The following is a 27,073-nucleotide window of genomic DNA, read 5'->3' on the forward strand; positions in this document are numbered from 1 at the left end:
GGGACAATATGAATGATATTAGTGGGGGGGTGAAGGTAAATGAGACAGGGAAATGACTTAGTTTGTAGCTGTCGGCATTCGATGGCAGTTTCTAAGTTAGGTGAATGGTGTAGTGGGAGAGGTGTCTCCTGCTGTCTATTATGTTGTAGCGTTTCAGTGTAGTTCAGTGGTTCTTCCGGTGCGTCGTCTGGGTTGGACATCTGTTCCGATGGCAGCCGTTTAGCGAGCTCTCCGACTACCACATTGGTGCGTTGATTACACAAAAAGTATGTTATGTTTGTAAGACTTGCTGGCCAAAGAGATGGACCTTCTCCAACGTGACCCCGTTACAGTACGGGCTTGAGACAATATGCTTAAAGGGTATCATATTGAAGCTTCGTATGATGTCAGAGACATTCATTTTTCATCTATAAACATTAAGGTAGAGCTACAGTGGAAAAAGATTAGCACAAGTGGCCGATGACCGGAGCAGGGAAATTGCGGTACGCGGTGTTCTTGTTCCCGTGCGCACGGCTACCTAAAGTGCCACATGATTCATGTTTCAGAGAGGGGGGCCTGGCAATCTCGTTTTCGGCGTGCTAGGCCACAATAGCGTCACGTGCCGCAATTTACCTGACCTGGTGATCGGTCACTTGTGCTAATCTTTTTCCGCTGCAACTGTACTCGTTCGGCTAAGTAACAAGATCCCCACGTTAGAAACATTAAATCTTTCAGATGCGTGTGCAAATAAAGAAGACGAACCCCTGCAACACTGTGAGGAAAAAAATACAAGCAAAAAAGGCCTTGCCCGTAAAGCAAGAGCAAGACAGTAATATTATATATCGTAGTCAACCCACTATACATAAGGAGCCCTGGCATCAAAGTAATCTTCCTGGATGAAACGTATGAGTGACGTAGGGGACATTATATATTTGCGTTTCGGTCTTTCGATAGCGCGTATAAAAAAGTTCGCAAAATAGCATCACAATAATAAAATACACGAACAATCAAGGAGAAAATAACGCGAGATGACCGCTTGTCTCTCGCTTTGTAGCAGAGTGTTGCACGAGTCCAAAGATCGTGCGTGTCAAACAACAACAGCTTCAGTAATTGTGGGGTCTGCTCGCCACACGCGGTTTCTTCTTCGACCTCTCACTCAGTCTGTGACCAAGCAGCCTGCGTGGAAATAAGAAAAAAATATATTTTTTTTCTCTCAGCTGAACAGACGCAATGCAGCATGATAACATTATCGCGAAGAGTGAATACATCTATACTGAACAGTGTTTAAACCAACTATAAGAAATGGAGACAAAAAATCATTTTATGGACGAATACCTGTGTTACCATGCAGTCATTATAAACGAATAAAAAACTAAGATTTCGAGAATTACAATAACTTGGTTCCGCACTGCTTTTCATGCTCAGTATAGCTTTCGTTGAGAAATTTAAAGAGCGCAATAATTGTTGCACGAAAAGAAACAAAGCTGTACAATTATTAAGCTGGTTCTCCCACTCTTTGTATAGCTGCTTGTACCAAAGCACATGACCGCTTCAACCGGGCAATTCTAATAACAAAAATACAATGATGCGGTATTCGTAGAACGCTCAGCGCTAATCGAGAGTTATTTAAGGTATACTGTTCACTACAAGGCAGTTAACAAAACACAGTGAACACTTTTGGAGCGATAGCTCTAGTACTCCAGGTACAAACCCCAAAAATGCCAGGTTCCGTAATCGTGAACTTCAAGCTCAGCCAAGTTCAAACTGGGACTTAGCCTGCCACTACCGGCGGCTGCTGTGTACGCCGCGTGGGCGCCCATGTCTTGAAAGCGATCTGCGATGTGACAAAGTGCGCCGAGTGCTGACAGCTTCGTATGTGCTGTGCTTTCGACGCTTAGTTTGCGTTGAAGCGAGACGCAACATGAAGGTCAATTCGTTCGCTGCTGCTGCCGCGCCGAGCAGCGTCTGTGTATTGTCTTGTGGTGCAATTGAAGATGAGGTAGTTGCGGACGGCGCCGAGCGTTGTCTGTGTCCTTTCCCAAAGCAAGCAAAACTGTGCTATCACTCGACAAATTTGGTTTACCCGTGTTGAACCACGGCAAATATTTTTAGATAGCTCATGGGGTCTTAGGGTGTTGGAGGCTCCGGCTCAGGCGACGTGCGGTGTAATGCCCACCCCAGCCCGTATTCTACATAAAGAGACTTCCTCTACACGAGAATTTTTACGGGAGAAGGTATAATTTGGTTTACCCGTGTTGAACCACGGCAAATATTTTTAGATAGCTCATGGGGTCTTAGGGTGTTGGAGGCTCCGGCTCAGGCGACGTGCGGTGTAATGCCCACCCCAGCCCGTATTCTACATAAAGAGACTTCCTCTACACGAGAATTTTTACGGGAGAAGGTAGGAGACGCATGGAGGGATTAAGGCGCATGTGTTTTGAAGGATAAGTTCATTTTGCGCAAGAGCAAGGTCTGAAGACAGGGCATCACATTGGAATTGCGGTGCGGAATCACAGTTTGCCTTTCTGTTCTCTACACGCTTACACTGGTTCTGACCGTGCTACTGCACTCAGTGTACACTGGTAAGGCCTGCGAACGTTATATGTTTTCGTAAATTTGTAGCGTCTTCCAAACTAAGCTTCTGATATCTAACGGGCAGTATATTACTGTAGCGTAAAAACTAAGCCAAAAGTATTTTTTGGAAATGTCATTTTGGAGGAGAAAATGAACCTTTGGAGGAATAAACATCGCCCACCGGCTTTTCTAGAAAAGACACCTCTCTGAACCTTTTGCTCATTAACTTACCCCTAACTCATGAACCCACTAGTGCAATAAATTTCTGCATATATCATACATACATTTATTTCTTTCGAGTTCCTCTTTTAAGCAATATTTCCTAGCTTTATTTTCACATGTCCTCCTGGTATTGCTGATATTCGTATTATATTTCTACGTTTATTTACTGCATATTTGGTACTTCATCTGTTCATGCTCCGGCTGTTGCGAGTAGCTGAATCAACGGTGTGCTTCCGTTGAACTCAACCCAACTGTTGGCTTTTGCGTACTGCTTCTTGTACAATAGGGCCCGCTGTTAGAGGAAACACTCGTGTGTATAGCACATGATATTTTTTTCTTCCTCTGGCATGTGTACAATTGTAGGGATTCGCAGCACGTGACTTGTGGTTGTTGGCCCTGGCAATTTTCTATACACGTGTGCGGTGCATTGACGCAGCAACAGCTGGCATTTCCGGCGGCCAGAGCGGGAGCAATGTAAGAGCCGCGCGGTAACAAACAATGTTCCCTCGAAACACTGTACACTGTAGAAGTGAACATCAAAAATAACTTAGACTTTGGAATGCAACGACGTCCTCGACGTCGTGCGCATGCGCATGTCTCACCTGCTATGCAAGTGTTCAGCCAGGTGCTCAGACATCCGGTGAAGAGCGCCCTCCAGCAGACGCTCTGGATGTCGGCGATGCGGTTCTGTGGCGCCATGTCGTTGAGCACGCTGGTCACGGCTGGCACTTGGCCCAGGCATGAGGAGCTGCAGAGCGCATACGTGGACAGCACGCCTGCACGCTTCTGCGCACACCCCGACGGAACTGTAGACGACGTCCCTAACCTAGCCTGACCTAACTCATGCTAACCTAGCCTAACCTGAAGCGGCTATTATTGTTCCAACATCACACTGAAGCGACTGCAACACTGAAACGGGAGAAGGACGAATGGCTGAGGGAAGGACACGAGCGCTGTGAACTCGAGTTATATTTTTCGGTTTCATGGCTACATGCCGAGTTTTGTATAATGAGGAACGCCAGAAGTACGTGACTCTTCCTGCACACTGACGACGTTAACTCCCCTAGGAGTGATTAGCGGGGTTTATAAACTTTACACCGTTCAATAGACGTATTTAACAGCCATTTTACCCAGAATACCCTATATTTAAGTGTGTGCGCGCCATCATTTCATGGTTTAGCAAGCTGAGCCACTGAGCCATAAGCGCTCATACTTCGCACGAAGGTAACTGTATGCATGAAGTTCAGTTTATTACCACGTTTGCTGCCATTACTTACTAATTTCGTCCATGATAAATACAATGTGGGCCGTATATCTGCAGCGACGTCCCTCAGGACATGTCAGCTACATGGCAAAGAAACGATGGCGTCATCTCTCATGGCAACGAGCACTACATGTTTACGCCATAGCAATGACACATGACATAACCACATAGCAGTAAAATCATAATTCTTGAGTGGCATCACCGCAGAGGACAGGCTCATCTGATGGTACTTGGACAAAACTGGCAAGTAATGCAAGAGAACAAGTCGTTAAACACTCATTCATTAAAAATTGTACTTCTGTGAGAAGTTTAAGCGGAGATAAACAACCAGTGCAGCGGGAACAGTCTTTTATAGCTGGCTTGCGCGGCTATTTATCCAACTCTCAACATATACCGGATGATTCATGAAATTCAGCCGAAACTCCTGAGTAATACGAAAGATGAAATATTTAAATATTTTCCTCTGGATTGTTTTACCGCAAAGCCGTACATTTGAAAATCACTCTACAATTAAATAGAACAAGTTTGTATGAAAACCGTTAAAAGCTCTTCAACCAAAATGCCATGTGATTGAGTTCAATGGCAGAGATGAAGTGCGCCATCCGGGCAACTCATAACCGTTTCCAGAAATGCAAGTTTACATGGCTATTTTTTACAGCATAGTGAATACAGACCATTTTCATACAAAAAAGCGAAAATAAACAGCCGAAGGGAGCAACTGTGGCGCCCTTCGCAGGCGCCCATCCATAACGTGAATGCTTGCGCCTCATTAAAAAGCTGTAATAGACCGAGATTGCAGCTTTTTAAGGAAGATCGCTTGATGTTTGCCCACCTGTGAGGCATAATCAATCACGTCGCTCACTGTCAGTAGTTTAACCCTTCACTGCCAATCAGATAAAATAACTCTGCACTTAGATTACGATGCTCCAGTTTTGTCATGGCCAGCTTGTCATGACCAGCACATGACCAGCTGGTCTTGTTGGAAATGTAAGTAGTGTACATTTTGGACCCCTAAATAAGCCCGCAAAGGGGAACAACTCGAATAATTTGTTTATGTTATTCCACACTAGGCCATGCGCTTCTACGATGGAGAGATGCGCATTTGGCGATAACATTTAGATATTTCCTAATAAGTAAATTGGTTTAGTAATGTTTCGAACGCTTCCATCGTACAATACCGACCACACGACATGCTATCTTGATGAGATATTTAGATGTGCAAGCGCACCAGCTGAAATCCCCGTATGCAGCCTCATGCTTGCTTTTACACATTATATTCTTGTCTTTACAGAGATAGATAAGTAGGGCTGTTGCAGTTGTGTGCCTCTTGTCGCCGTTAGCTGTTGCATGTCAACTTCGTTCGGGAGTAGGCGTGCGGGTGCGCTCAGAAAATGCCTGTCTATGACCTGCTCCGGCCATGGTGGTCGGTTCTGGCCGCGTAATATTGTTATCCGTGCTGGCGAGAAGATTACTTAGGATTGGTTTTCCTGATTACGTAAAGCGCATAATAAAAAATAACTAGCGTAGCTTACACTGGAGGCGCAATGCTAAAGAGACAGCAGAGCTGATGGGCACCTAGCTATAGTCCTGGCTTTTAGGCTAGGCTAAGCACTACGAAGTCATCCGCAGCATTTTGCGAAATTTATTGAGTATTGATCGATTATCCTATTGATTGGCTATCGCAAGGCATTGACCACGTATTTGGGTTAGGCGAAGCACTACGAAGTCATCCCCTGCATTTTCTATAATTTATTGATTATTGATCGATTATCGATTAGCTATTGATTGGGTATCGATGACTGACTAAGCTTAAGTAGTCCAAATCATGCATAGCTAGACTTAGCCAGGCTCAGCTTCGCTAGTTCACAAGGGTATGTGCCATTGCGCTTGGACCCTTTCTGCACTACCACCAGGATCGGCGCACATTTCTTGTGGACGACTAACGGAATAACCGCGGCCTAATAGCACAGCCGTTAAAACGTCGCAGTTTTGCCCGAAAGGCGAAGTATCGATTGTGAGAGCTAGTTAGTGTGCAGCTATACGAAGTAAGGATAGCAGTTTTATCGGCCGCATAAACATGTAAACATAGGCATACCAACTAAATTAATAAGCATAGTGTCACGTGCGCACAACCGCGGCGAGCGAAGTAAGCTTCGTGCTGCCTCTCGCATCAACGCGAACTAAGCCGCGAAATCACAATGCAAAGCGGACTCTGTCCCCGCCGCAGATGGATTTCAAGATACAGCGGCTCGAGTGGCAGCGCGCGGCGTAGAGTGGCGGCGACGATGGCGACGTCGATGGCAAGAAATCCGCCCGTAACAATATAATTGCTATCGCAATAAAATGTATTCTCGTATGAGTGACGAAAAATGTTACAAATGGTGTGTGACAGCTCGCCTGCTGTTTGATTGCAGGCTCAGAATAAAAGCTCGCGGTGCCCGCCTATTATTCCAGGTTGGATTTCGCTGTTATGAAAATTCATATTGCTGAATTGTGTCAGTCGCGCTTCCATTCAAGAACGTAGGGCTGACCGATTCATGGTTATCGAAGTTGAATATTACGTGATATTTTGTGCCAGCGGTGGTGGAAGCGCTGTGTTAGCCTGGAAGTCCTTGTCGTCAATATGCTATACAGCACTGGTCGTAGAGCTTCTTCTGCTTACCTTGCAGAAAGGTATGCATGAACAACGGTCGTAAATAAGGGCACTTGATGTGCAGCTGAGCCGGATGTAGCTCGCACACAGCTTCAGGCCTCAGTTGCAGACACATACATTCAGGTCTCACTTGCAGTACTTTGCAGTCCACCACAAAGCACATCTTTCCTCTGCTCTTTCACATTTCAAATAAATAGTTCTAGGCGACTCCCGACATTTCGGTGGAACTTTACTTGGGTGGTGGGTGGCGGCTGATGCGTGCTAGCTCTCGATTCAGAAGGCGTTCAATGGCGGCAAGCTTGCGGCGAACTTTGGAGCGCAGTGCGTAGACTGCTCGCTGTACAAGGTTTATAGACTTTGATATGCAACTAACGAGCCACGCCCTAGTGGCTGGCATGACATACCTCTCCTAAAATACAAGCACAACTTTTGAATTGCCCTAAAATTGCGACAGCCTTGCGTACCGATATGGCGCCAGCCGCGTTCATCTTGTTGAGCTCGATGAAGGCGAGGACTTCGCTGCCTATCGTGTGCACCGCCAGCAGGTAGCCCACTTGCACAGCGTCGCGGCCTGTCAAACCGAAGGCGAACGATACCGGCGAGAAGAGGATCCCCAGCAGCTCCTGAGACCAGGGTAAGGGGTAAATACCGCGTTGTTAACCCGAAAATACGCCGCTCTCAGACAGAAAAGAATACATATGCCTTGTCCTCAGTGAACCCATATGAACATATAGAGCATATTTATTTTTTCACGATAGGGTGTCCCGTATAATTTATGGAACATAGGTTTTTTGATGAGATTTTAATATGTCCATAAACTGGAAAAGGAGATTACGAGGCATAGTTTGTTTCTATTGGGTGTTCTATTTCACTTACAGGAACACAAAAACGTTAATAAGGGGTGGCCGTATGTTTAAATGGAAATATCGGATATACTGAATTGGCCTCGCGGCCAATTCAGTATACCGCCAATGAGGCCAATTCAGTAGACCGGTGGTGGTATCGCATTACTTAAGAAGTTACATAAGGTGACGCGCGTTCGTCCTTCGTGACTTTGCCGCAGCCAACGTAGCTCGCTGGTTTGGTGATTGAAGCCTTGATTATGGCGTTGTAGATAATGCATTTCATTAGAAAGGCAGCAATTTAGTTGCCCGCTCTTAAAGCATGGTTTACTGCTCGGTGCCGCAGTGCCGGCCGTGTTCGACCGAGCAAGGTGCGAGTTTTCACGCATACCCCAAAACGAAGCGGCCGCGACGTGCTTGGCTGATAAGGACACTGAAAACCACATAATGTGGTGATAGTAAGAGTCGAGCAAGAGAAACACACTGGTCTTGTAGCGTGCTCACTTGATTTGACAACAGTCATAATCACCGGCGCTGAGATGGATGCGACTTGCATGCGCGCACACGGTGGAAGCATGGTTTGAGGAGACAAAAATAAAACCACTTGAAGTTTCACGCATTACGTATAACATACTGCTAATAAATAATTGTACCGCAGCAATACTCTGGTGTAACTAGCAAACCGCATCCTCACGACGAAGCTGCGATCAGTACTTTTATTGAGGCAAAACTGGGTATAACTACTCTTTGAAGGATCGTGCGAACTGAATATGAAAGCATCAGGTTGCTCACGCGCTAAAAAACATTTGCGGCACTACACACCAGACAGGGAAGCACACACTAGGTTTTGTAGCCAAGACGCCGCACGCACAAGGCTTACCCCGTGAAAGCATTCCGAATTATTCGTGGCTGAAACGCTTGAGATACCGAGCACTTCCCAGCCGGTATCATGTGATGTTGCTTTCTACGTTACGGAGAGACCCCTGCAGATGGCGCCCCGGTATGTTCTCGAGGCCAATATTGGCTTTTCGACAGGGACTGCATAGCATTGATACAGGTATCGCAAGAAAAAATAGGGGGGCGTAAGAGAAAATACAAAGCCCAGCGCTATGTGTTGTCGTTGTTTCTGTCTCCCATAGCTGTTTTTCTTTTGCGCTGTTCCTGTTTCAGATTAATAAAAAAGAAGAAGCTATAGCTTGGCACTACACTTCCTTGATGTTGCCTAGTACTTTCTGCTCAGTTGTAATCCGCCTGAATCATTTGGTCTTAAAGGGCCCCTGAAACGATTTTGACGATTATGTACAAACGTACTGAATCATTAGGGTAGGTCATTCTGATCAATAATTGACGCATCTAAGTGCTCTGCGTAACGCGTGTTATTTATTACAAGGTTTTAAAAAGGCACAATGATACCGATCGCAGCCCGCCACTCGGATGAATTTTAAGCCGCCCCTGACCATCTGACGCGATTTGACTATATCATGTCAGTCGGGCGAGCTATCCGATTGGCTGCCCAGGGCGCGTCATCGATAATTTTTCCAACATCATGGTGAACAAATGTTGTTCGTAATAGTTGAAATCTTAGTTAAATTGTTTCTAAAAGATTAAAGTAACAGAAAGAGAATGCACAAGGACAGTGTATCACTACGCTCTTGCAAGCACTTTCGGCACACAGCAAGTATCGTCTGCTTGTGTTACAACGTGCTCCGCGTTGACGCGAGTTGCGCGGTCTGTGTTGCTCTCAATCTGTCTTTTTCCGAGCACCATGGTTCACCCTGGTGAACCCCAGCCCACCCTCGCGATGTGGGCGGCTGCAAGCGTAGCGATCGGCGACATGTCAAGCTGCGACATCGTGTCCCTCTGCGAGGCACACATGCAAGCGAAGTGGCTGCAGCGCTGTTTGTGGGTATCCGATCGACACCGCCATCTACGCGTTTGCGGCCATCACTTCACGTCGTAGGATTACTATACAGCACAGTAGTCACTCGCATGTCCGGTATTCGGGTAAACGCAAGCGCAAGCTTACAGCGCCGGGGGTTTTCTGGATGAGCGGAGGCGCAAACGTGAACGGCCTGAATGGTGCAGCCACCTGGTGGCACAGAGCTCAACCAAACGCAGAACGAATATAGCAGTGAACAAGTGTCTTTTACTTTGCTGCTGGCGTAAATTTTTTGCAGCAACGTAATCGTGAACACGTTGTTTTTCTAGATTTTCGAAATGTTTTATACATTGTTACAGCAATATTAGCTATTTGTTTGGCTGGTTAAGCTCTGCGCCACCAGGTGGCTGGACCATGCAGACCGACTTTAGACCGATCAGGCCGCTTAACGTCTGCACTCCGTCATCACAGTAATAGTAGTAGGAGGGGCTTTTGTTTACGTTTCCACTTATCCGTCAAAATGTCCAGCTCGACTGTGGTTACCACATTACCGGACGCGCTCGGCGCTGCGACAGAATGCTCGCTACTTTGAATCTCTCGCTTGTCAATCAGTGGCTGGTGGAAAAGTTGGAAAGGCTTGGAACGCTGGCTTCGAGAAAACCGGAAGTAGATAACACGACGGCATATCATGACGTAGAGTTAGTGAAGGCAGAGCTTAGCCCCGGTCACTCGAGTTGAGTTGAGGAGAAACGAGTTGAGGAGAAAAAGCCTAGCTAGGGAGCAGGGTAACTTGCAATCGTCCGTAGGTCTCTTAATATGAGACGCTTCACAAAAGTTGTTGTGTGAATGTTTCGCTGTAGCTGTGCCCTACGCGTCTACAAAATTTGTCCGAATTGTATCAGGGACCCTTTAAGAACATGCAAGGACGTCGTTTATTTCACAAGAACGCAGGTTCATCAGACGTTCCCGCACCTTTAGACGCACAGCAAATCCCAAAGCCAGGAGCATGCTCCCGAAGACGGCGTCGGCCATGTGCAGTACAGCGGTGTACACGATCAAGGCGACCACGATGTGCGCCACTTTGGGTAGCGCCCCAATCACGCCATTGGAGCCAGCCTCGAATACCGTGTTCTCAGAGCTGCACGATATAGTGCGAAAGGTTTCAGTATTGGTGACTGTATAGGATCTCAGCCGGTTTCCACTCGTAATGCTGGTGCACACAAAAGGAAAATGCAATAGGGATATTGAGTGGCTATCCTTATTGTAACTGCCAACGATCAGTGAGAGGCTAAGTAAGCTGTGCTACTAGTTAGCCTACTCGTCTTTCTGAAGTTTTTTTTTAGCGCCAAGAAGTTATCAATATTGTTATTTATGATAATATTACCTGTATATGCGGCTTTCCTGTTCTATGGATTTACGTGCACGATCACGATCTGATTATGAGGCACGCCGGAGTGGGGCACAACGGATTAGTTTTACACCCTTCAGGTTCTTTAACGAGCACCTAATCCTAAGTACACAAGTGTTTCTGCATTGCAACCCCATCAAGATGTGGCTGCCGTGGCCGGCATCGAACCCGCGAATTCGAGCTCATCAGTGCAACACGATAGCCTCTGGTGGGTCTGTTATTCGGCAACTAAGCACTTTTTTTCCGCTTTGAGTCAAGTATGAATTCTTGCAAACTTGTCCGAATTTCAGTGCTTGTAAGCAAATTACTTCAACGATATTGCAAGTATCGACAACATTACTTTCAATGATGGGATATAACACAACAGGATATGGTTAGAAAGTGCAGTCCCTATACGCTCCATATACAGGTGTTTGCAGTGATAGCGGGATGAAGTAAAATATGATGTTTTACTGCGAAGCTGTATATGGCTACCCCGGCAAATTTTCTACATCCGTGTGTGTACACCGTCACGTCAACAAAGAAAAATGTTTGTCTCCAGAGCTAGTGTAATTTTGAGTTTCCGTGTAACATGTCCCCTAGGAAAATGGCCCCGACCGTTGTGTTTCCTGTCTGTTGCCTTCTTGTGCCCTAGGTGACCTATATGTTTCCTTGTCCTTTATGTGAACTTGAGCAAAACATACTTCGTGTGTACGGCATCTTTACTCCTCCTTTCGTACGACTCGAGGAAGCAAACCTAATCTTTCTGTAGGATGTGTACTTTGTGTTTACGGCAGGATGTGTGCACTCAATGTTACCTGGCTGTGCACTCCCTCGAGTGCACATCGAGGTAACGTAGCGTGCACACAGTAATAAACTGTTGACGCACGCCATGGATAGATCATCTACCTGGCGTATCTAGCTAAAAGGAATGTGGGCGGAGAGGGGGGCTCGGCTTTTTCAGACCTCGACTGTGTTAAGCTACTATGACTTTTCTACTCTACGCAAATTACACGCTGACCTTCACTTACACATTCACTTTGCTCATACCAGAAACGCACATTTCAGCTTCGCTGCTTTACGTGTGTACGGGGTGCATGGGCGGTGAATTTTATTTCTACAAGTACTCCTTGAAGGCTCACCTGACGAGCGGCTTGGCGTTCGCGCTTGCAAGCGGAGCCTTCTGTGTTTCGGGCAGCAACAGTTTGGCCATTCCGAGCCCAGCAGGGACTGACATCAGGTTCGCCGCTAGGAGGTGGTGACCACTTCCATGTGATGCGTCCTGAACGTGTTATCGACATGTACTCTATAAATCCTTGTGATGACCGTTGAGTCTAGAAGCACCGTTATTAACGTTGACATATTATTCGTGTAGGAGAAGAGCGGGAGGAGTTTTACACAATACCGACAACCCAAACACAAATTTCAATTTCACATTCAATTTATTCATACAATTGTATTATGTGCCCATGCCACATACGACATTCAACAAAAGGAGGCAATGGCCAAGCCGTGGTAGCCGTGCAAAGCCGTGGTAGTATACATTGGACAGTCATTGTGTATCACAATTGTTCGCAAATTAACAGCGAATGTATTTAGCATAATTTTTCTAAAACGTTGAAAGTGCAATAAGTAGGGGGGAAAAAAGAGGTCTTCCATTCGAGCGTAGTGCTTAGGTGATTCAACGAAATAAGTGAACCAGAGGACAGAATTAAGGAAATCGCAATGCAATCGCAATCGTAATACTTCCCCGATAGAAGACAGCTTGGTAGGAGGCTCGGACACACATTGCTAAATTCCAAGCGCCTAGCAAAATGTGTAATACAAGGCACAGACTGAGCAGCTACATCTTTGAATCAACTGGGGAATGGAGTTCTTACGTTATGCCTCTTCCTCCACAGCGCAAGATCGTGCCATCGCAGTAGTTTAGCTGACCTCTACTGAAATGTGCGTCTGTTTGCCGCAATGCAACTTTGCCTTTGTGCGTAGAGTTTGTGTACATTTAAATTGAATCAGAACGCAAGTAGAACTACCACCTCTCTTAAAATTTATTTTTATTGTGCATTTTCCGTGTTCCCAGTTCTTTCTGAAGTTATGTGGCCCGTGCTTCCTAACCTGAGTTGCTAAAGTGAACAGGAAGCGCCGCGCCATTTTGTAGTTGCTGCCTGTAACCTCATTCAGATTTGCGGTCAGAACTTGTCTGCCGCCTACTACGCAAGAAATACAGATGGGGAGCGTGGCCAGTTCGCGTTGCATTGCGCAATGATGTGTCAGCGTACAAGTCGTAGCCCTTGTCAGCCGTCAGCGGAGTCTGTTAAGCGGAGTCCTTACCACCGAGCCGGCAGGGCCACTGGCGTGGCACACTACGCAACTCAGCTACGAGAAAAGCTAGGCGGTTTCAACATATGAACGCCACAGATAGAGCGATAGTGCTCGCTGTCGGAGCATGTGAACTCTATAATAGCGCACTCGCAAGTTCATGGGTAACCTCGGATTTTAGCACGTAGCAGATGCCAGAACGGGAAGTAGTGGCTTTCAGGTGAACATCTAAAACAGAAACGCGGAGCGTCGCGGGCACCGTCTAGCAGCCTCCGCAGTGCCGTTGAAGAAGCGGTGTGAGCACAGGGGGCGCAGCTGAAGGGCCGATCATGGATTGACGATCAATTCACTACAACGAATCACATTCAAATACGTTTTGCAGCAAAATGTGCCTAAAATATTGCCCTCCATTGACAACTACATTTAACGACCTGCCTAGAAAGTGTTTCTGGGCACCAATACCTTGCTTTAAAGAGCCGGTAATATATGTTGAACCCTAATCAAACCGGTGAGACAAAAAGAATGGCCAGAGCAGATTTATTTGCGTAAAAGACGGAGTCGCATTCCACCGTGAATAATATATGGTATGACGATAACCAAACATTACAACAATATGATACTGATAGGTGGAAGCATCTGCGGACCTCTCATGAGCTGTGGAGGGTCAGAATTTGATTGGAGAAACTACGCAGTTACCAGTAATTATTTTGTGGCGTCAGATGTTCACCACTGGAGCATTGCTAAAAAAAGAAATGGGTACATTTTCTGGTGCTAAACATATGAGGAGTACAAATGAAATTGACAAAAATCACAGACAGCTCTAATTTACATGTCCAACCTGTTGTAATTTCCAGACTCACCCCAACGTATAATATCATGGCGAATATGGAAGCTGGTAGTCCACAGTAGCCTTCTACCATGATACAGTGCAGCTCGGAGAGTGTCATCTCGCTCATGAAAGGCTTGATGAACGCCACGGCCATTGGCTTAGTGTTCATGCAAAACATATTAAAGACAAGCACTCGCATGGGTGGGTATCCTAAATCACTTTACGAATACTGTTACGATGGCATCTAAAGCGATAGTTTTCTCATCAAAACAAACCCCACTGCTCTTTACCCTAAAATTTCCAGAAAATCACGGACACAATAGATGTGGATTCAGTTCTTTTTTCTCTGTCAGCAATTTGGCCGGCATTTCTCAGCTTTTTGTATAAAGAACGACAACTTCAGATATTTCCCAACTAGATATGTGCTCATAACGTCACGTTGTAGTGACGGCGAGAACACAGTCAGTGCCCGACCAGCGACTCAGAAATATAGCTCTTTAATTCGTAATCGGGCGAACTTGCACCGAGAAAAACAAGTAACACTCAAAGCACGACAATGGCGTGAAAAATGGTAGGTGTTCGACATCTAATGTACCGATCAAGTTAATCGGCTATTATACAAGACTTATACACACAAACACACACATGCACATCGGATAAATACCTAAATTATATACAAATACATAAATTTACTAAAAATATATGCGCAACACATTTCATGCGCACCACACAGGTATACAAGAATGATGATTTGGGTTTCTCAGCATTTGCACATGGCTGTGTTAGTTACATGTACGTACCATAATTCATTAATGGCGGTACTTGGCACACCAATCTTACCAGGCCTACCAGAATGGTAGCCGATGAAGAGATACATTCAGGCGACGAGAGGCTTGTGATCATCCTCAGCATAATCCCCATGTTGACGGCTACGAATTGCACAGCGCCGCAGTAGTGCAGCACAGACACCAGGAAGCTGAAGAACAGCACAACTGGAAGGATCTGAAAAGACGCAGCGTGCTCACACGCAGGGGCAAATGGACCCGTGTTCCTCTCACAAACAGTAGGCACTTCCTCCCAAACCAACGGCAGTGTGATAAAAGCGGTTGACTGTAAGTCCACAAGCAACAAAAGTTCCTGAAGCTAACTCATCTGGCATTGAAGTCGTTTTATTGGGAAAGTGGATAGGAACAATTGACGCGCTCGAAAACGCCGACCTGCGGTCATCAGCTTGGCCGAGGTTTCGGAATCGACGTCAGCCACTCTCGGGAAATCGAATAACAGAACACGTGTGGCACGAAAAAAGAAAAGCAATGCAGGGAGAGGTAGTGGCCAATCACGGCTGCTCGGGATTTGCACTGCGATGACATTGCTTCGCCGCTATTACATTTCGCAATTCGAATATTTGTGAAAACATCGATGTTTTTTTGCGTTCCTGTCATTCCTAACTGTTAAAGGGCCCCTAAACCCCTCTGAGCGAGAAGACGAGCGAGCGGCTTCTCTTTCACCATCGCTGCCGACTGGCGCTCTCTCCTCCTCGCCGTGTCCTCCTCTAGACGACACATGGGCCGTACGTTTGCACTGAATGTCAGTCTTTTTTTTTTTTTTTTACACAGCTTCAAAGCGCGCTCATCAGAATTCCGCGCTTTTCGGCTCCACGCTGTTACCGCCTAAGCGCAACGCAAAACACGCTACACGAGGTGAAAGTTGATTGCACACGACACGCAAGTGGATAGATGAGGAAGAGCGGGAGCGCGAGTGCATAGCAAAGGATTTGCTTTCAGACCGAATATGAGCGGCTGTCTCTCGCATATGGACCCATCAACAGCTTTGTCCTTCACGTCAAGTAACGTGTATGCCACTGTTGGCACGTTGACTCGTGAAGATCGGGAAATCCCGGTGCGCGGTTGTTTGAATTATGGGAGGGCATTTAGAGGACCTTTGAAGGGCCCCTTACGACGGAGCTAATTTAAAATTTTGGTTAGACACTTATTTCCAAGGCGCATTATAGGAAGCCTTCTACTGCAAGATTTTAAGGGTGCCCAGAATCAGCCCTCGGGCTTGGTGAAAGAGCACAGTCTGCGCCTATAGCATCATCATCATCATCATCAGCAGCAGCAGCAGCCTATATTTTATGTCCACTGCAGGACGAAGGCCTCTCCCTGCGATCTCCAATTACCCCTGTGTTGCGCTAGCGTATTTCAACTTGCGCCTGCAAATTTCCTAACTTCATCATCCCATCTGGTTTTCTGCCGACCTCAACTGCGGTTTCCTTCTCTTGGTATCCATTCTTTAACCCTAATGGTCCACCGGTTATCCATCCTACGCATTACATAGCCTGCCCAGCTCCATTTTTTTTCCTCTTAATGTCAACTAGAATATCGGCTATCCCCGTTTGTTATCTGATCCACACCGCTCTCTTCCTGTCTCTTAACGTTAGTTCTAAGATTTTTCGTTCCATCGCTCTTTGTGCGGTCCTTAACTTGTTCTCGAGATTCTTTGTTAACCTCCAAGTTTCTGCCCCATGTGTTAGCACCGGTAGAATGCAATGATTGTACACTTTTCTTTTCAACGACAGTGCTAAGCTCCCAGTCAGGATTTGGTAATGCCTGCCGTATGCACTCCTAACCCAATTTTATTCTTCTGTAAATTTCTTTCTCGTGATCAGGGTCCCCTATGAGTAATTCACCTAGATAAACGTACTCCTTTACAGACTCTAGAGGCTGACTGACGATCCTGAATTCTTGTTCCCTTGCCAGGCTAATGAACATTATCTTTGTCTTCTGCATATTCATCTTCAACCCAATTCTTACACTTTCTCCATTAAGGTCCTCAATCATTTGTTGTAATTCGTCTCCATTGGTGCTGAATAGGACAATGTCATCTGCAAACCGAAGGTTGCTGAGATATTCGCCGTTGATCCTCACTCCTAAGCCTTCCCAGTCTAAGAGCTTGAATACTTCTTCTAAGCATGCAGTGAATAGCATTGGAGAGATTGTCTCCTTGCCTGACCCCTTTCTTGATAGGTAACTTTCTACTTTTCTTGTGGAGAACCAAGGTAGCTGTGGAATCCTTGTAGAGGTTTGCTAAGATACTCACGTATGCTTCCTGTACTCCTTGATTACGCAATGCCTCTATGACTGCTGGTATCTCTACTGAATCAAATGCCTTTTCATAATCTATGAAAGCCATGTAGAGAGGTTGATTGTACTCCGCAGATTTCTCGATTACCTGATTTATGACATGGATATGATCCATCGTAGAATATCCCTTCCTGAAGCCAGGCCTGTTCTCTTGGTTGACTGAAGTCAAGTGTTGCCCTGATTCTATTGGAAATTATCTTGGTGAATATTTTATACAATACTGAAAGCAAGCTAAGCAGCATACGCTGCTGCCAACATCTCAGCCAAGTTCTACAGTCGTGCGCGGCGCATGGAGCTGGCAAGCGAAGCGCGAAGTCACCTTTCTCTCAAACACTCTCTTTTCAAAGAAACCTGCTCCTCACTTTTCTGGACGCTTTATTTCGTAATAAAGCAGATTCCCATACGCGGCTGCTATTGGCCAATAGCTGACATCACTCAAGAAGGGTGTTTGAATGAGTGCGCTTCTTCCTACTGTTACTGTGTATATTTTTGACACAATTTAATAAACAGGCTGAAATAACCGAAAATAGACTTTCGAATTTCGATAATAATTACGCACTTCGGGAAGAAGCCGACTATCGTGTGCTCAGGCTCAGCCGCGGCCGCCCGCGCAGGAATCACACTTTCGCCACCCGGCTTATCGGCGTCGTAGCCGTCGGTTCTCGCTAATTTCGAGTAGTTTTGTACACTCAACAGGCCTCTAACCACGCGAAACTAAACGTCAGCCATACGCACGCTTGCCAGCGCGCGCGCACTCCTGGCAGCTCCTTGTCAGACGCCTTGGCACACTTCCCTTCGTAATGAGTTATTGATAGCGCTTTAAAATGCGCAAGTTCAATGTGGTTACTATGCCTCAGTCCAGATGGTGCAGGACGAAGCCGATCCGCACCACGTAGCACAGCGAGAAAGGAGGATGTGTGCGCGTGCGCACTCTGACGCCAAGTTGCGCACAAAGCAAACGCTGCAGTTGCTTGTAGCCGCGGTCTGCTACGTAGGGTAGATGCCGCGGCCGCCGCGGGGTGGCGCGACGAGTCCACTAGGGTGTCTCGGTGTCCTCCTCGCCGGTGGTCGCGGAGGACATGGGGGCACCCTAACTGGCTGAGCGCGCTGTGGCTCGCAGAGGACAACCGCGTTTGGCGCGTCGTAGACGCCAAAATCCGAAGTAGCGGTGTGTTGATTGCCAATAACTCCGCTTCTGCTGAACGCCTTCAATAACTTTTTACGGGAAAGTATTACTGAAAGAGTCTAATTTGACTTCAAATACATTTCTACACTTCGATAAAAAGTCGTTCAGGGCCCCTTTAAAGCGAATATATCGGGCTTTTTCGCCCGTTTTCTTATTTCGTGATAGGTGGTCGGTGGTCGGGCTTTAATCGCCGATACAAAGACACCGATGCTAAGGGGGCGCAGGCTCTTCTGCAACTTGGTTTCGAGGAGCGTTTTGTGATTTTGGACGCAAACTTGGTTCTCACAAACTTATGACTTAATGAAATCGCATTTGCAAGGGTTAAACATTTTCTTGTATTTAGCTAACCAGCAAGGACTGTTGGGGAGGGTGTGAAATTAGCCAATGGGTGACAATGTCAACGTATACCTTCGCTTCGTTGTAGACACGCCTTCGTTACATCACCACGGAATCATACGTGTAATTGAATAGCCGGGTTCACCGGCGCATGGTGTAGCGCGAGCGCTGTGGGGCATCTGAAGGTTTAGACCGAAGAAAATGCTCAGCTGCTGCGAAGGAACGTCCCGCGAAGGACAGCCCTCCTCCTCTCCGCCACACTGTGTCCCTGCGATATCTGCTGGATGGGGCTATGGCACTACCACAGATCTACTGGTTAACGGCTCCGTTCTCTACGGAATTGAACAACGAAGCAACAAACGCTGCCCAAATGTTCTTACTGCAACAACGATACACCTTCAGGGGCATCAATTCTTTAATAAAGCGACAGAGGCTTTCGTCTATTTAACTATAGTGGTAATATAACGAAGGCAGCTTCTTAGCTGTTGTAGTTCCTAAAACACAAAGAACAGCATTCAACAAGTAAAACTAAACTAATTGTTACACCTCACTTGTTGGACCATTACTAGGCTACGCGGTTGTTGTCTGGGACCCACATAAAGTAATGACATTTGTAACGTTCAACCGGTTCAGTACAGAGCACTGAAATTCATTTATCACTCGTACGGAAGGTATGTGTGAATGACAGAACTTTGCAGTAGTTCCTGATTGGGAATGCTAGAGTCTCGCCGTCAGTTTTTTACACAGACTATAAATGCTACACAGCCTCATTAACAATAAAACTCAATTGAACTGTGGCGATTACATGACTTTCTTGCCACCCGGCGCACCTACAATGGATGTTTTGCGTGTCTTGGGTGTTCTGCATTGAGTGATTTGCGGTAGCCACGTATCATAATCGGTAACGTTCAAGCAGTGCGCCTTACTTATACGTGTTTATGCGTGTGACTTTGATCCTCCTGCAGGAAGTGGTGCTCCTTCCAGAGGTACGGGATTTTGGCACGGCATCTTACTTGAAATGGCAGCTTTGCACCTTGCAGCACTTTCATACTTTGCACACACGATCGTCAGGGGGTAATCTAACCACCGTGTGGTTTTAACACCTAAATATGCAGTCAGGGGCCAGAACACCATTGTTTACCATACACAAGTTTTATTTCCCTTGAATATTATTACGCAGGTTTTCTTTGCATTTTGTAAACATTTTAATAACAACGTTACAACGTTGAAGAGGGAGCCTGCTGTTTCTGCATCAGATATCGAGTGATGTATTTTAAGTAAAGTGTGTACTAAGTCATGTAGTGTGTTCAGGGGCGGCGCAAGCCACGTATTGCCGTGAGGCGGCAAGTGTGGAAATGTCCTGCACTACCCCATGCGACAGCAGCGCCATCGCCAACATACCGTCCCTGATTTCTGCTGTTGTCAATTGTAGTTGTGGTACGCCGCTAGCAAGTACGTTGAAGTTTGTGTTGCTTGTGATATTTCTGTAGCTCATGGTAGTTCAAACGACGCATTGTTTAAAATAAAGGCTTGATTTTCCCTGAGGTGTTCTGGTTTGCAATATATACACAGCGGTTGTCACCGTAATACGTACAAAGAGCTGAATGCTTCTAATTAATTACCTTGTTAAATTAATTTTAATTATCATACTTTCAACCAACTGAACTAATTAAAACTAATGATTATTAACAAACAATAATTAATACTTAATTAAAGACAATTGCACGGTTGCTTACATTACTCATATGACCTAGATAATTGAGTAATTAGGTAAATAATCATTTTGTAATTCATTACTTTTGCTACATCGAATCTATTGTTAATCGTGTGACTTCCAGAAATAAAGTAGCCGGTCTCTTTACATAATATCCATGTATTGTTTAAGTGATATCTGCATACGAAGGAGTAGGTTTTAATGTGTGACACGTAATTGTAAGCATTTCATGTGCATTCCGCAGCTGTTGTCTGCGAATTTCCAAGGAATGCATTTCCTCTAACGGACCCTGGCTCAGCCAGGATGCCGTGGAAGCAGGGACGTGTTAGCATTCACGTGTTAGCGGTTAGAAAACAGATTTTAAGCGCGATGTGTGCAGAGCGCATGCAGTAGCACATCGGAAACGGTGCATGATGCAGCAGCCCATGCTTTCGTGGTGCCACCTCGTGGCTTTCGACATCAAGTGTGGCAGCTGCGAGTCCTCCCTGAACACACTACCCCATATTCCAGTACACTATAGTTCTAAGCATAGCAGCCCCATGTTATGTGCAAGACTTTACCTTGAACCGTTGGGTTCCGTTAAACACAACCATATCGTTACAAATGCGGGTTCGATAGCCTATAGGGCAACGCATGAAGGAATTGCTTGATCAGGCGAATGCGTAGATGTGTCTTTTCGAATCACGAGCGTGACATACGTGGAAGGCGAAGATGGGTGCTTGGCGTGGAAGTCCCTTGTAGTCGCCATCGTCGAGGTATCCGAAGATGAAAGCACTACCGCGGAACGAGCTGTTGACGGAGTTCCCAGCACGTATAATTAGGCACTGGAAGAGTCCGGGAGTCCATCGCACCATGAAGAGGCCACACAGGAATTGGGCTATCAGTGCGCCCAGCACACTAGGCCACGGGACCTGAGGAGTGCGGAAGTACTTTATTTGTGAAACCAATTACATGGACACTCCAAGCGCTTTTCCGCCATCGTCGTCGGCGTCGCCGAGACATTTCGCATAAAGTCCAAGTGCAATAACAGCGTGACCGCGGACCGAATGCTGTGCGTGCGAGTGAAAGCTTGCGAGGGTCACCCGAGGAGGCGGCTCACCGTACACGTAGCTTTCTTTAGAAGCAAGAAGTGCTGCGCTCTTTCCTTTCATGTGCCTCCTTTTTATCCCGCACCTTACGCTACATATTGCGCAGTACACTGCACAACTGAGGAGTGCGACGTGTTTTGTGGCTTACACGAGACGCCACCCTAGTACAGGAACCAGCGTCTTCCAGTGCCTTCTAGTGTGAAACCAGCGTTGTTTTTGTTTTTGTGTTTTGTTTTTTACATTGAGTTACATTGAGAACTTCGGCGCTCGCTGGGAGTCACTGGGACACCGGTGATATCGCTGGATAAGAGGTGGATCACACTGGACGAGAGGCTGGTTTCCTTTCTATGAGGCAGGGGTGCATTGGTATGAGGTGCAAATGCGCTGGTTGTCGCTTGAGTTCACTAGCTGGTACTGGTAACTGCGCTGGTTGCGTTTCTGTCACTCTGCTTCCAATACGCAAATGGTATAGCCATTGTTGAATATAAATGCTTGATATAATTTTATGCAAAGATGCCAGTCTCCTGTCATAGATAACGCTGTATCCTGAAGTCGTAAATTTCTATTTCGTGTCGCAGCTTGGTATAAAGGTGCGAGAGCTTCTCCTTTAACGCATGCATATGTAAATTTTGACTATGCGGCCAGCTGTGTCATTGAACGAAAAAAAAAATACATCCGAGGACACGTAAGCACTTCATATGAATTGTGAATGCGAAAGCATTAATATCCAATTGAACGCCGCTGAGCGGTCCTTCGAGTTTTGCGCTGCGAGTAATGTACCATAGCGGTACGCGCTGCCCGAGCCAGCAAGCAGCAGCAATCTGCGGTGCGGACGCCGCATACCACCGACGTCCTACGCGACGAGAGGCCGAGTAAGCAGCAGCGGCCCCCCAAGGCCGGTAGGCGCGTGCTGCAGCTAAGCCCAGAGGGGGAGATAGGTACCGTGGGCCTAAAACCCCTGAAACTTCCTAAAACAGTGACACGCATTGTTGAAGAATATCGTCGCCTCCTCGCACGCCCTTTCCGAGGCCTACGCCGCGTCGCTATAGGCCTACTGGCCTCACGTGAGCCCTCGCGCCGGCTGTTCCGTTATGTGTTGGGTTGCGAACGCCTTGAACTAAGTTTTGTGGCAAATGTGACGTCGTTTCACAGAATTTTCCATCACAATGACCTGCTGCGCCTTGGGATGGCAAAAGAGGCTCTTCGCGATACCATCCGATAAGCGCGACGGGTTGAGAAGACAGGGATTCGTCTAATTGAGAGAGAGAACTTATGACAAACATCCGCCACACGACTATGCGAAGTTGCAAGTCTCTCATAGTATATATGTCAGGTTGGCGGAATTTCTTACAGGCTATAACGTTATAGATATTGCTAAGTTCACTGAGTATGTTATCATTTATCTGCACGTTTTACCACGACTCCTACGCGATGTCTACATTGTTTATTATATAAGCACTACGTGGGTGTATTTGGTGCGCTTAATCGTTTTGTACACCAAGACGCTTGAATTCGCGGGCACGCCCGGCTGCGTGCGAAAACGTCATTCCTAAACTTTCAAGATTCAGCACAGTCCTTTTGAAAAAATTTGAGGCTCGAGCATGAAAACTAGTCTTAGGAAGGCAACTCTCTGCCTTTCGGGGTTACTTACAAGCCTTCTTTAAAGCGAATAGCTTTGTCTGCCTCTTTTGTTCGTGTTCATCCTCGGCGGTCGGCCGGTGGACTTGCGATGCAAAGGCACCGATGAAAAGCGTGCATGCTTTCCCGAAACCGAGTTACGGGTCGCGTTCGTCGCCTAACGACAGCAGCATGGGTATTTGAGACGTGTGTGGTAATTCGTTCACGCGAATTAGCACACGTGCGAGCGAATGTGGGATCGCCCGCTCCTCCGCTCGTCCGCTGGCTCGTTTAATCGTCGCTTGTTTAGTCGTTCACTCGCTTTAGTTGTTCGTTCGGTCATACCTTCACTAAAATAGTCATAACTCACTAAGCTCGGTCCTAACTTCACTAAAATTTGTGGCTATGGTGTTGGGCTGCTGAGCACGAGGTCGCGGGATTGAATCCCGGCCACGGCGGCCGCATTTCGATGGGGGCGAAATGCGAAAACACCCGTGTACTTAGATTTAGGTGCACGTTAAAGAACCCCAGGTGGTCCAAATTTCCGCAGTCCCCCACTAAGGCGTGCCTCATAATCATATCGTGGTTTTGGCACGTAACCAGGTGGTCTCAGCACTACGATTGCCAGCATTCGAAGGGAGCGGTCCAATTAGCTTGAAAATGTTCTGAAGTTGATCGCGGGTGCTGCAATTTCGATACGCGTGATTTGTCCGATTCATAAAATAGCGTGTCTGCAGCTTCCATAACTCATGGTCTACGTAGATGGAGGAGACGTGCCACCAGGCGTCAGCGTGGGTGCATCAAGCCTAAGGGCGCTTTAGCCACAAAACACCAATAGACAGATATATCAATGTGCAATAAACATTACACTACTTCTGTAACTTTCCTATAATTTATTTTAAGAGGGATCAACAATTTTTTCACTAAAATTCAACCGTCCTCAATTCATGCACCTCTACATTACTGATGGTGCAACTCGGTTCTCGACAAGTGCGTCACTTAGTGAACGGACGAGCTAACGCACTTTGAAACGTTATTTGTGATAAGTCACTAGCCTGAAACAATAATTTATTCTATGTAAGCTCACTATGCTCTTGTTTGAGACTTAAGCGCTGTCACCGCGTTCCCGCTTCGCTAACGAATGCGAAATAACTGATTTGATTTTCAGTGTACGTAGAGTCCCAACTGGATGATCGGCCGCGCGTATTTCTGTGGACTTTGAGGCACAAGAAACAAAACAGCACCACCGTCCACTTTTGAGCCTTTGCGCGTGCTTGAAGATTAGTAAGCACTCGCACTGTAGCTTATAATACTCTATCGAACCTTCAAAGCAGCGACCGTTCGTGCACTCTGCCAGCCTTTCTGCGTCATAGCTGACACGTGCCGCGAATGCACATCGTAAGGACGGCGCGGATTTTAAGGTGAAAGCCTTAGGTGTCTATAATGGCGGTTACCTTGGCGAAAGTGCGCCGTGACGTAAAATGGCCGACGCCGCAAAGAGTAAAAACACGTCAAAAAGCTCTGATTGACGTCACATTTCTCAGAGAGATTCCTGTAAACAAAGTAAATTAGTGGCTTTGAAAATTAAAAAAAAATACCTTCCACGTACCCTTCACTATAACACGTTACCACAGGATCTACCCAGGCACCTACCCTAGTAACACTTGCAAGATCTTTAATACTCAGGCAGCATCGCTTCCCCACAGGCTATGGGAATGTAAAGACCAATACCCGACAATTAATACTGTGACCCTCTCGTCGAGATGGCACGCCGCAATGCGCAGCTCCCATCTCGACGACCAACTCTGGGCTACCCAGCAAGCCTGCGAGGCGGCGAAGAGGCCAGACCTCGACGTCCCCACGTGGGAGGCCTAGGCCCAGCCAACTAAACTGCTGGTTTCAATAAAAGTTTGTTCTTCCTCCTCCTGCGCCTGGGTGGGAATCGAACGGTATAATGCATTCCCCCACGTAAGCAGACTTAAGTGTACACCGAATTTTAATTTAGTAATTGATGTCGCGCCAGGTGTTGTTGCGCAGAAAAGCGGGCGCACGCGCTCTACGCATTGACGTCACAGTCGGAGTGGCGGCGGCGGCGGCGAGTCATGGAGGATCGAGCGTGCATGCTCGTGCGGCTCGCGAGAACGGCCGCGCAAGAACGCCACTGCGGAACTGCGGAACATGCTCTTTCTGCTGCGCCTACATAGTAAGCTACCTATCAAGCATAGAGTTTCTCACTATAGTGAGAAACTCTATGCTATCAAGAAAGGGGTTTGGCAAGGAGACACAATCTCTCCAATGCTATTCACTGTATGCTTAGAAGAAGTATTTAAGCTCTTTGACTGGGAAGGCTTAGGAGTGAAGATCAACGGCGAATATCTCAGCAACCTTCGTTTTGCAGATGGCATTGTCCTGTTCAGCAACAATGGGGACGAATTACAACAAATGATTGAGGACCTTAACCGAGAAAGTTTAGGAGTGGGGTTGAAGATTGATATGCAGAAGACAAACATAATGTTCAATATCCTGGCAAGGGAACATGAATTCAGGATCGCAAGTCAGCTTCTAGAGTCTGTAAAGGAGTACGTTTATCTAGGTCAATTATTCACAGGGGACCCTGATCATGAGAAAGAAATGTGCAGAAGAATAAAATGGGGTTGGAGTGCATACGGCAGGCATTGCTAAATCCTGACTGGGAGCTTACCACTGTCGTTGAAAATAAAAGTGTACAATCATTGCATTGTACCGGTGCTAACATATGGGGCAAAACTTGTAAGTTAACAATGAAGCTCGAGAACAAGTGAAGGACCGCGCAAAGAGCCATGGAAAGAAAAATGTTAGGCCTAACGTTTAGAGACAGGAAGAGAGCGGTGTGGATCGGAGAGCAAACGGGGATAGCCGATATTCTAATTGACATTAGGAGAACGAAATAGTGCTGGGCAAGCTATGTAGTGCGTTGGATGGATAACCGGTGGACCATTAGAGTTACAGAATGGATACCGAGAGAAGAGAAGCGCAGTCCAGGACGGCAGAAAACTAGTTATTCGATTATTTGAGAGTAATTATCAGATTAGGCGGAACGCAAAAATAATCTAAGTACCAAAAAATGGCGGCAAACAACATTAGCTTGGTTTTGTCCAGCTTAGTAGCATTTGCATATTTTTAAAGTTTGGCCCACGTTAAGTGAGACATCCTGCATATTCACTACACATATGTGTCATTGAAGCCCATTGTTGAAATATGAAAATGTTGTATTTCCCTTGGACGAAGAACAATACACGACTATCAGAATCAGCAGTAACAGCCAGTACAACGTCCGGGAGTCGGCGGTTGATTTAAGAGTTTTTTTCGAAGTTATAATACAATCGCAACAAAAAATCAGTGTTGTGGCTATTGAAAACATGCTTTTCAATGCGGACCACAACTTTTTTTATATATGATAGATGCGTAAGTTGTAGTTGCGGGGCCAAAGCGCATCCACCATATGCGTGCAAGACATGTAAGCACCAACTGAAACTGCGGCTGGGTGTTGACACGGTATATTTAGCACAAACCAATATAATTTAGAGGTTGGAATCAGAAAGGTGGTAAATTTTTTTTCCTTACTTTTCTTCCCACTTTTCTTTACCGCACAAAAATGCTTTTTGTCGCTTTCATTATTAAAAAGACATATACACATGGTCTTAACTATCAAGCACCCATATTTTAAAGTATGCAAATACCACGTCGCTGGACTAAACCAAGGTAATGTTGTTTGCCGTCGCTTGGAGATACTTAGATTATTTTTTGCATCCCACCTAATCACATAATTGGTCTTAATTAATTATTCAACTTCTCAAAGATTGTTAGGTGAAAAGTGTCAATCAGAAAATTCTAGAGCAGCAACTCCCGATACAGTTTTCTGTTGCTCAATACGTCCTGCATATAAGTGTTTTTCTGAGTGTGAAAGAAGCCCACGAGTACACGCAAAATGACTCGAGCGGCCAGTCGCGTGCCAAGCGTGTGACAAAGACCGCGCGCTTCCTTCCTGCCTTCCTCCCTTGC

General features: G+C 46.3%; 2 protein-coding genes across 2 annotated transcripts in view; both read right to left on the minus strand.

Annotated features, from left to right (window-relative positions):
• Positions 1–1,091: 1,091 nt before the first annotated feature.
• Positions 1,092–12,089, minus strand: LOC119441105 (sodium/nucleoside cotransporter 1-like). The gene is made up of 5 exons (XM_037705799.2): positions 11,943–12,089; positions 10,386–10,551; positions 7,157–7,315; positions 3,378–3,561; positions 1,092–1,155 (listed from the first exon to the last, which is right to left on the minus strand). The coding sequence occupies exons 1-5, from the start codon at positions 12,035–12,037 to the stop codon at positions 1,136–1,138; spliced, it is 624 nt and encodes a 207-aa protein (XP_037561727.1). The 5' UTR covers positions 12,038–12,089; the 3' UTR covers positions 1,092–1,135.
• A 1,246-nt stretch (positions 12,090–13,335) lies between these two features.
• LOC119440398 (sodium/nucleoside cotransporter 2-like) overlaps positions 13,336–27,073 on the minus strand; it is a 38,655-nt gene continuing 24,917 nt past the window's right edge. The window contains exons 6-9 of the mRNA XM_037705310.2: positions 21,026–21,238; positions 14,789–14,950; positions 13,980–14,105; positions 13,336–13,347 (exon numbers count right to left, since the gene is read on the minus strand). Coding sequence (XP_037561238.1) covers positions 13,336–13,347; positions 13,980–14,105; positions 14,789–14,950; positions 21,026–21,238 — 513 coding nt within the window. The remainder of the gene's footprint in view (positions 13,348–13,979; positions 14,106–14,788; positions 14,951–21,025; positions 21,239–27,073) is intronic.

This window comes from Dermacentor silvarum, chromosome 2, assembly GCF_013339745.2.
Source record: "Dermacentor silvarum isolate Dsil-2018 chromosome 2, BIME_Dsil_1.4, whole genome shotgun sequence".
In the NCBI taxonomy this organism is placed as follows: domain Eukaryota; kingdom Metazoa; phylum Arthropoda; class Arachnida; order Ixodida; family Ixodidae; genus Dermacentor; species Dermacentor silvarum.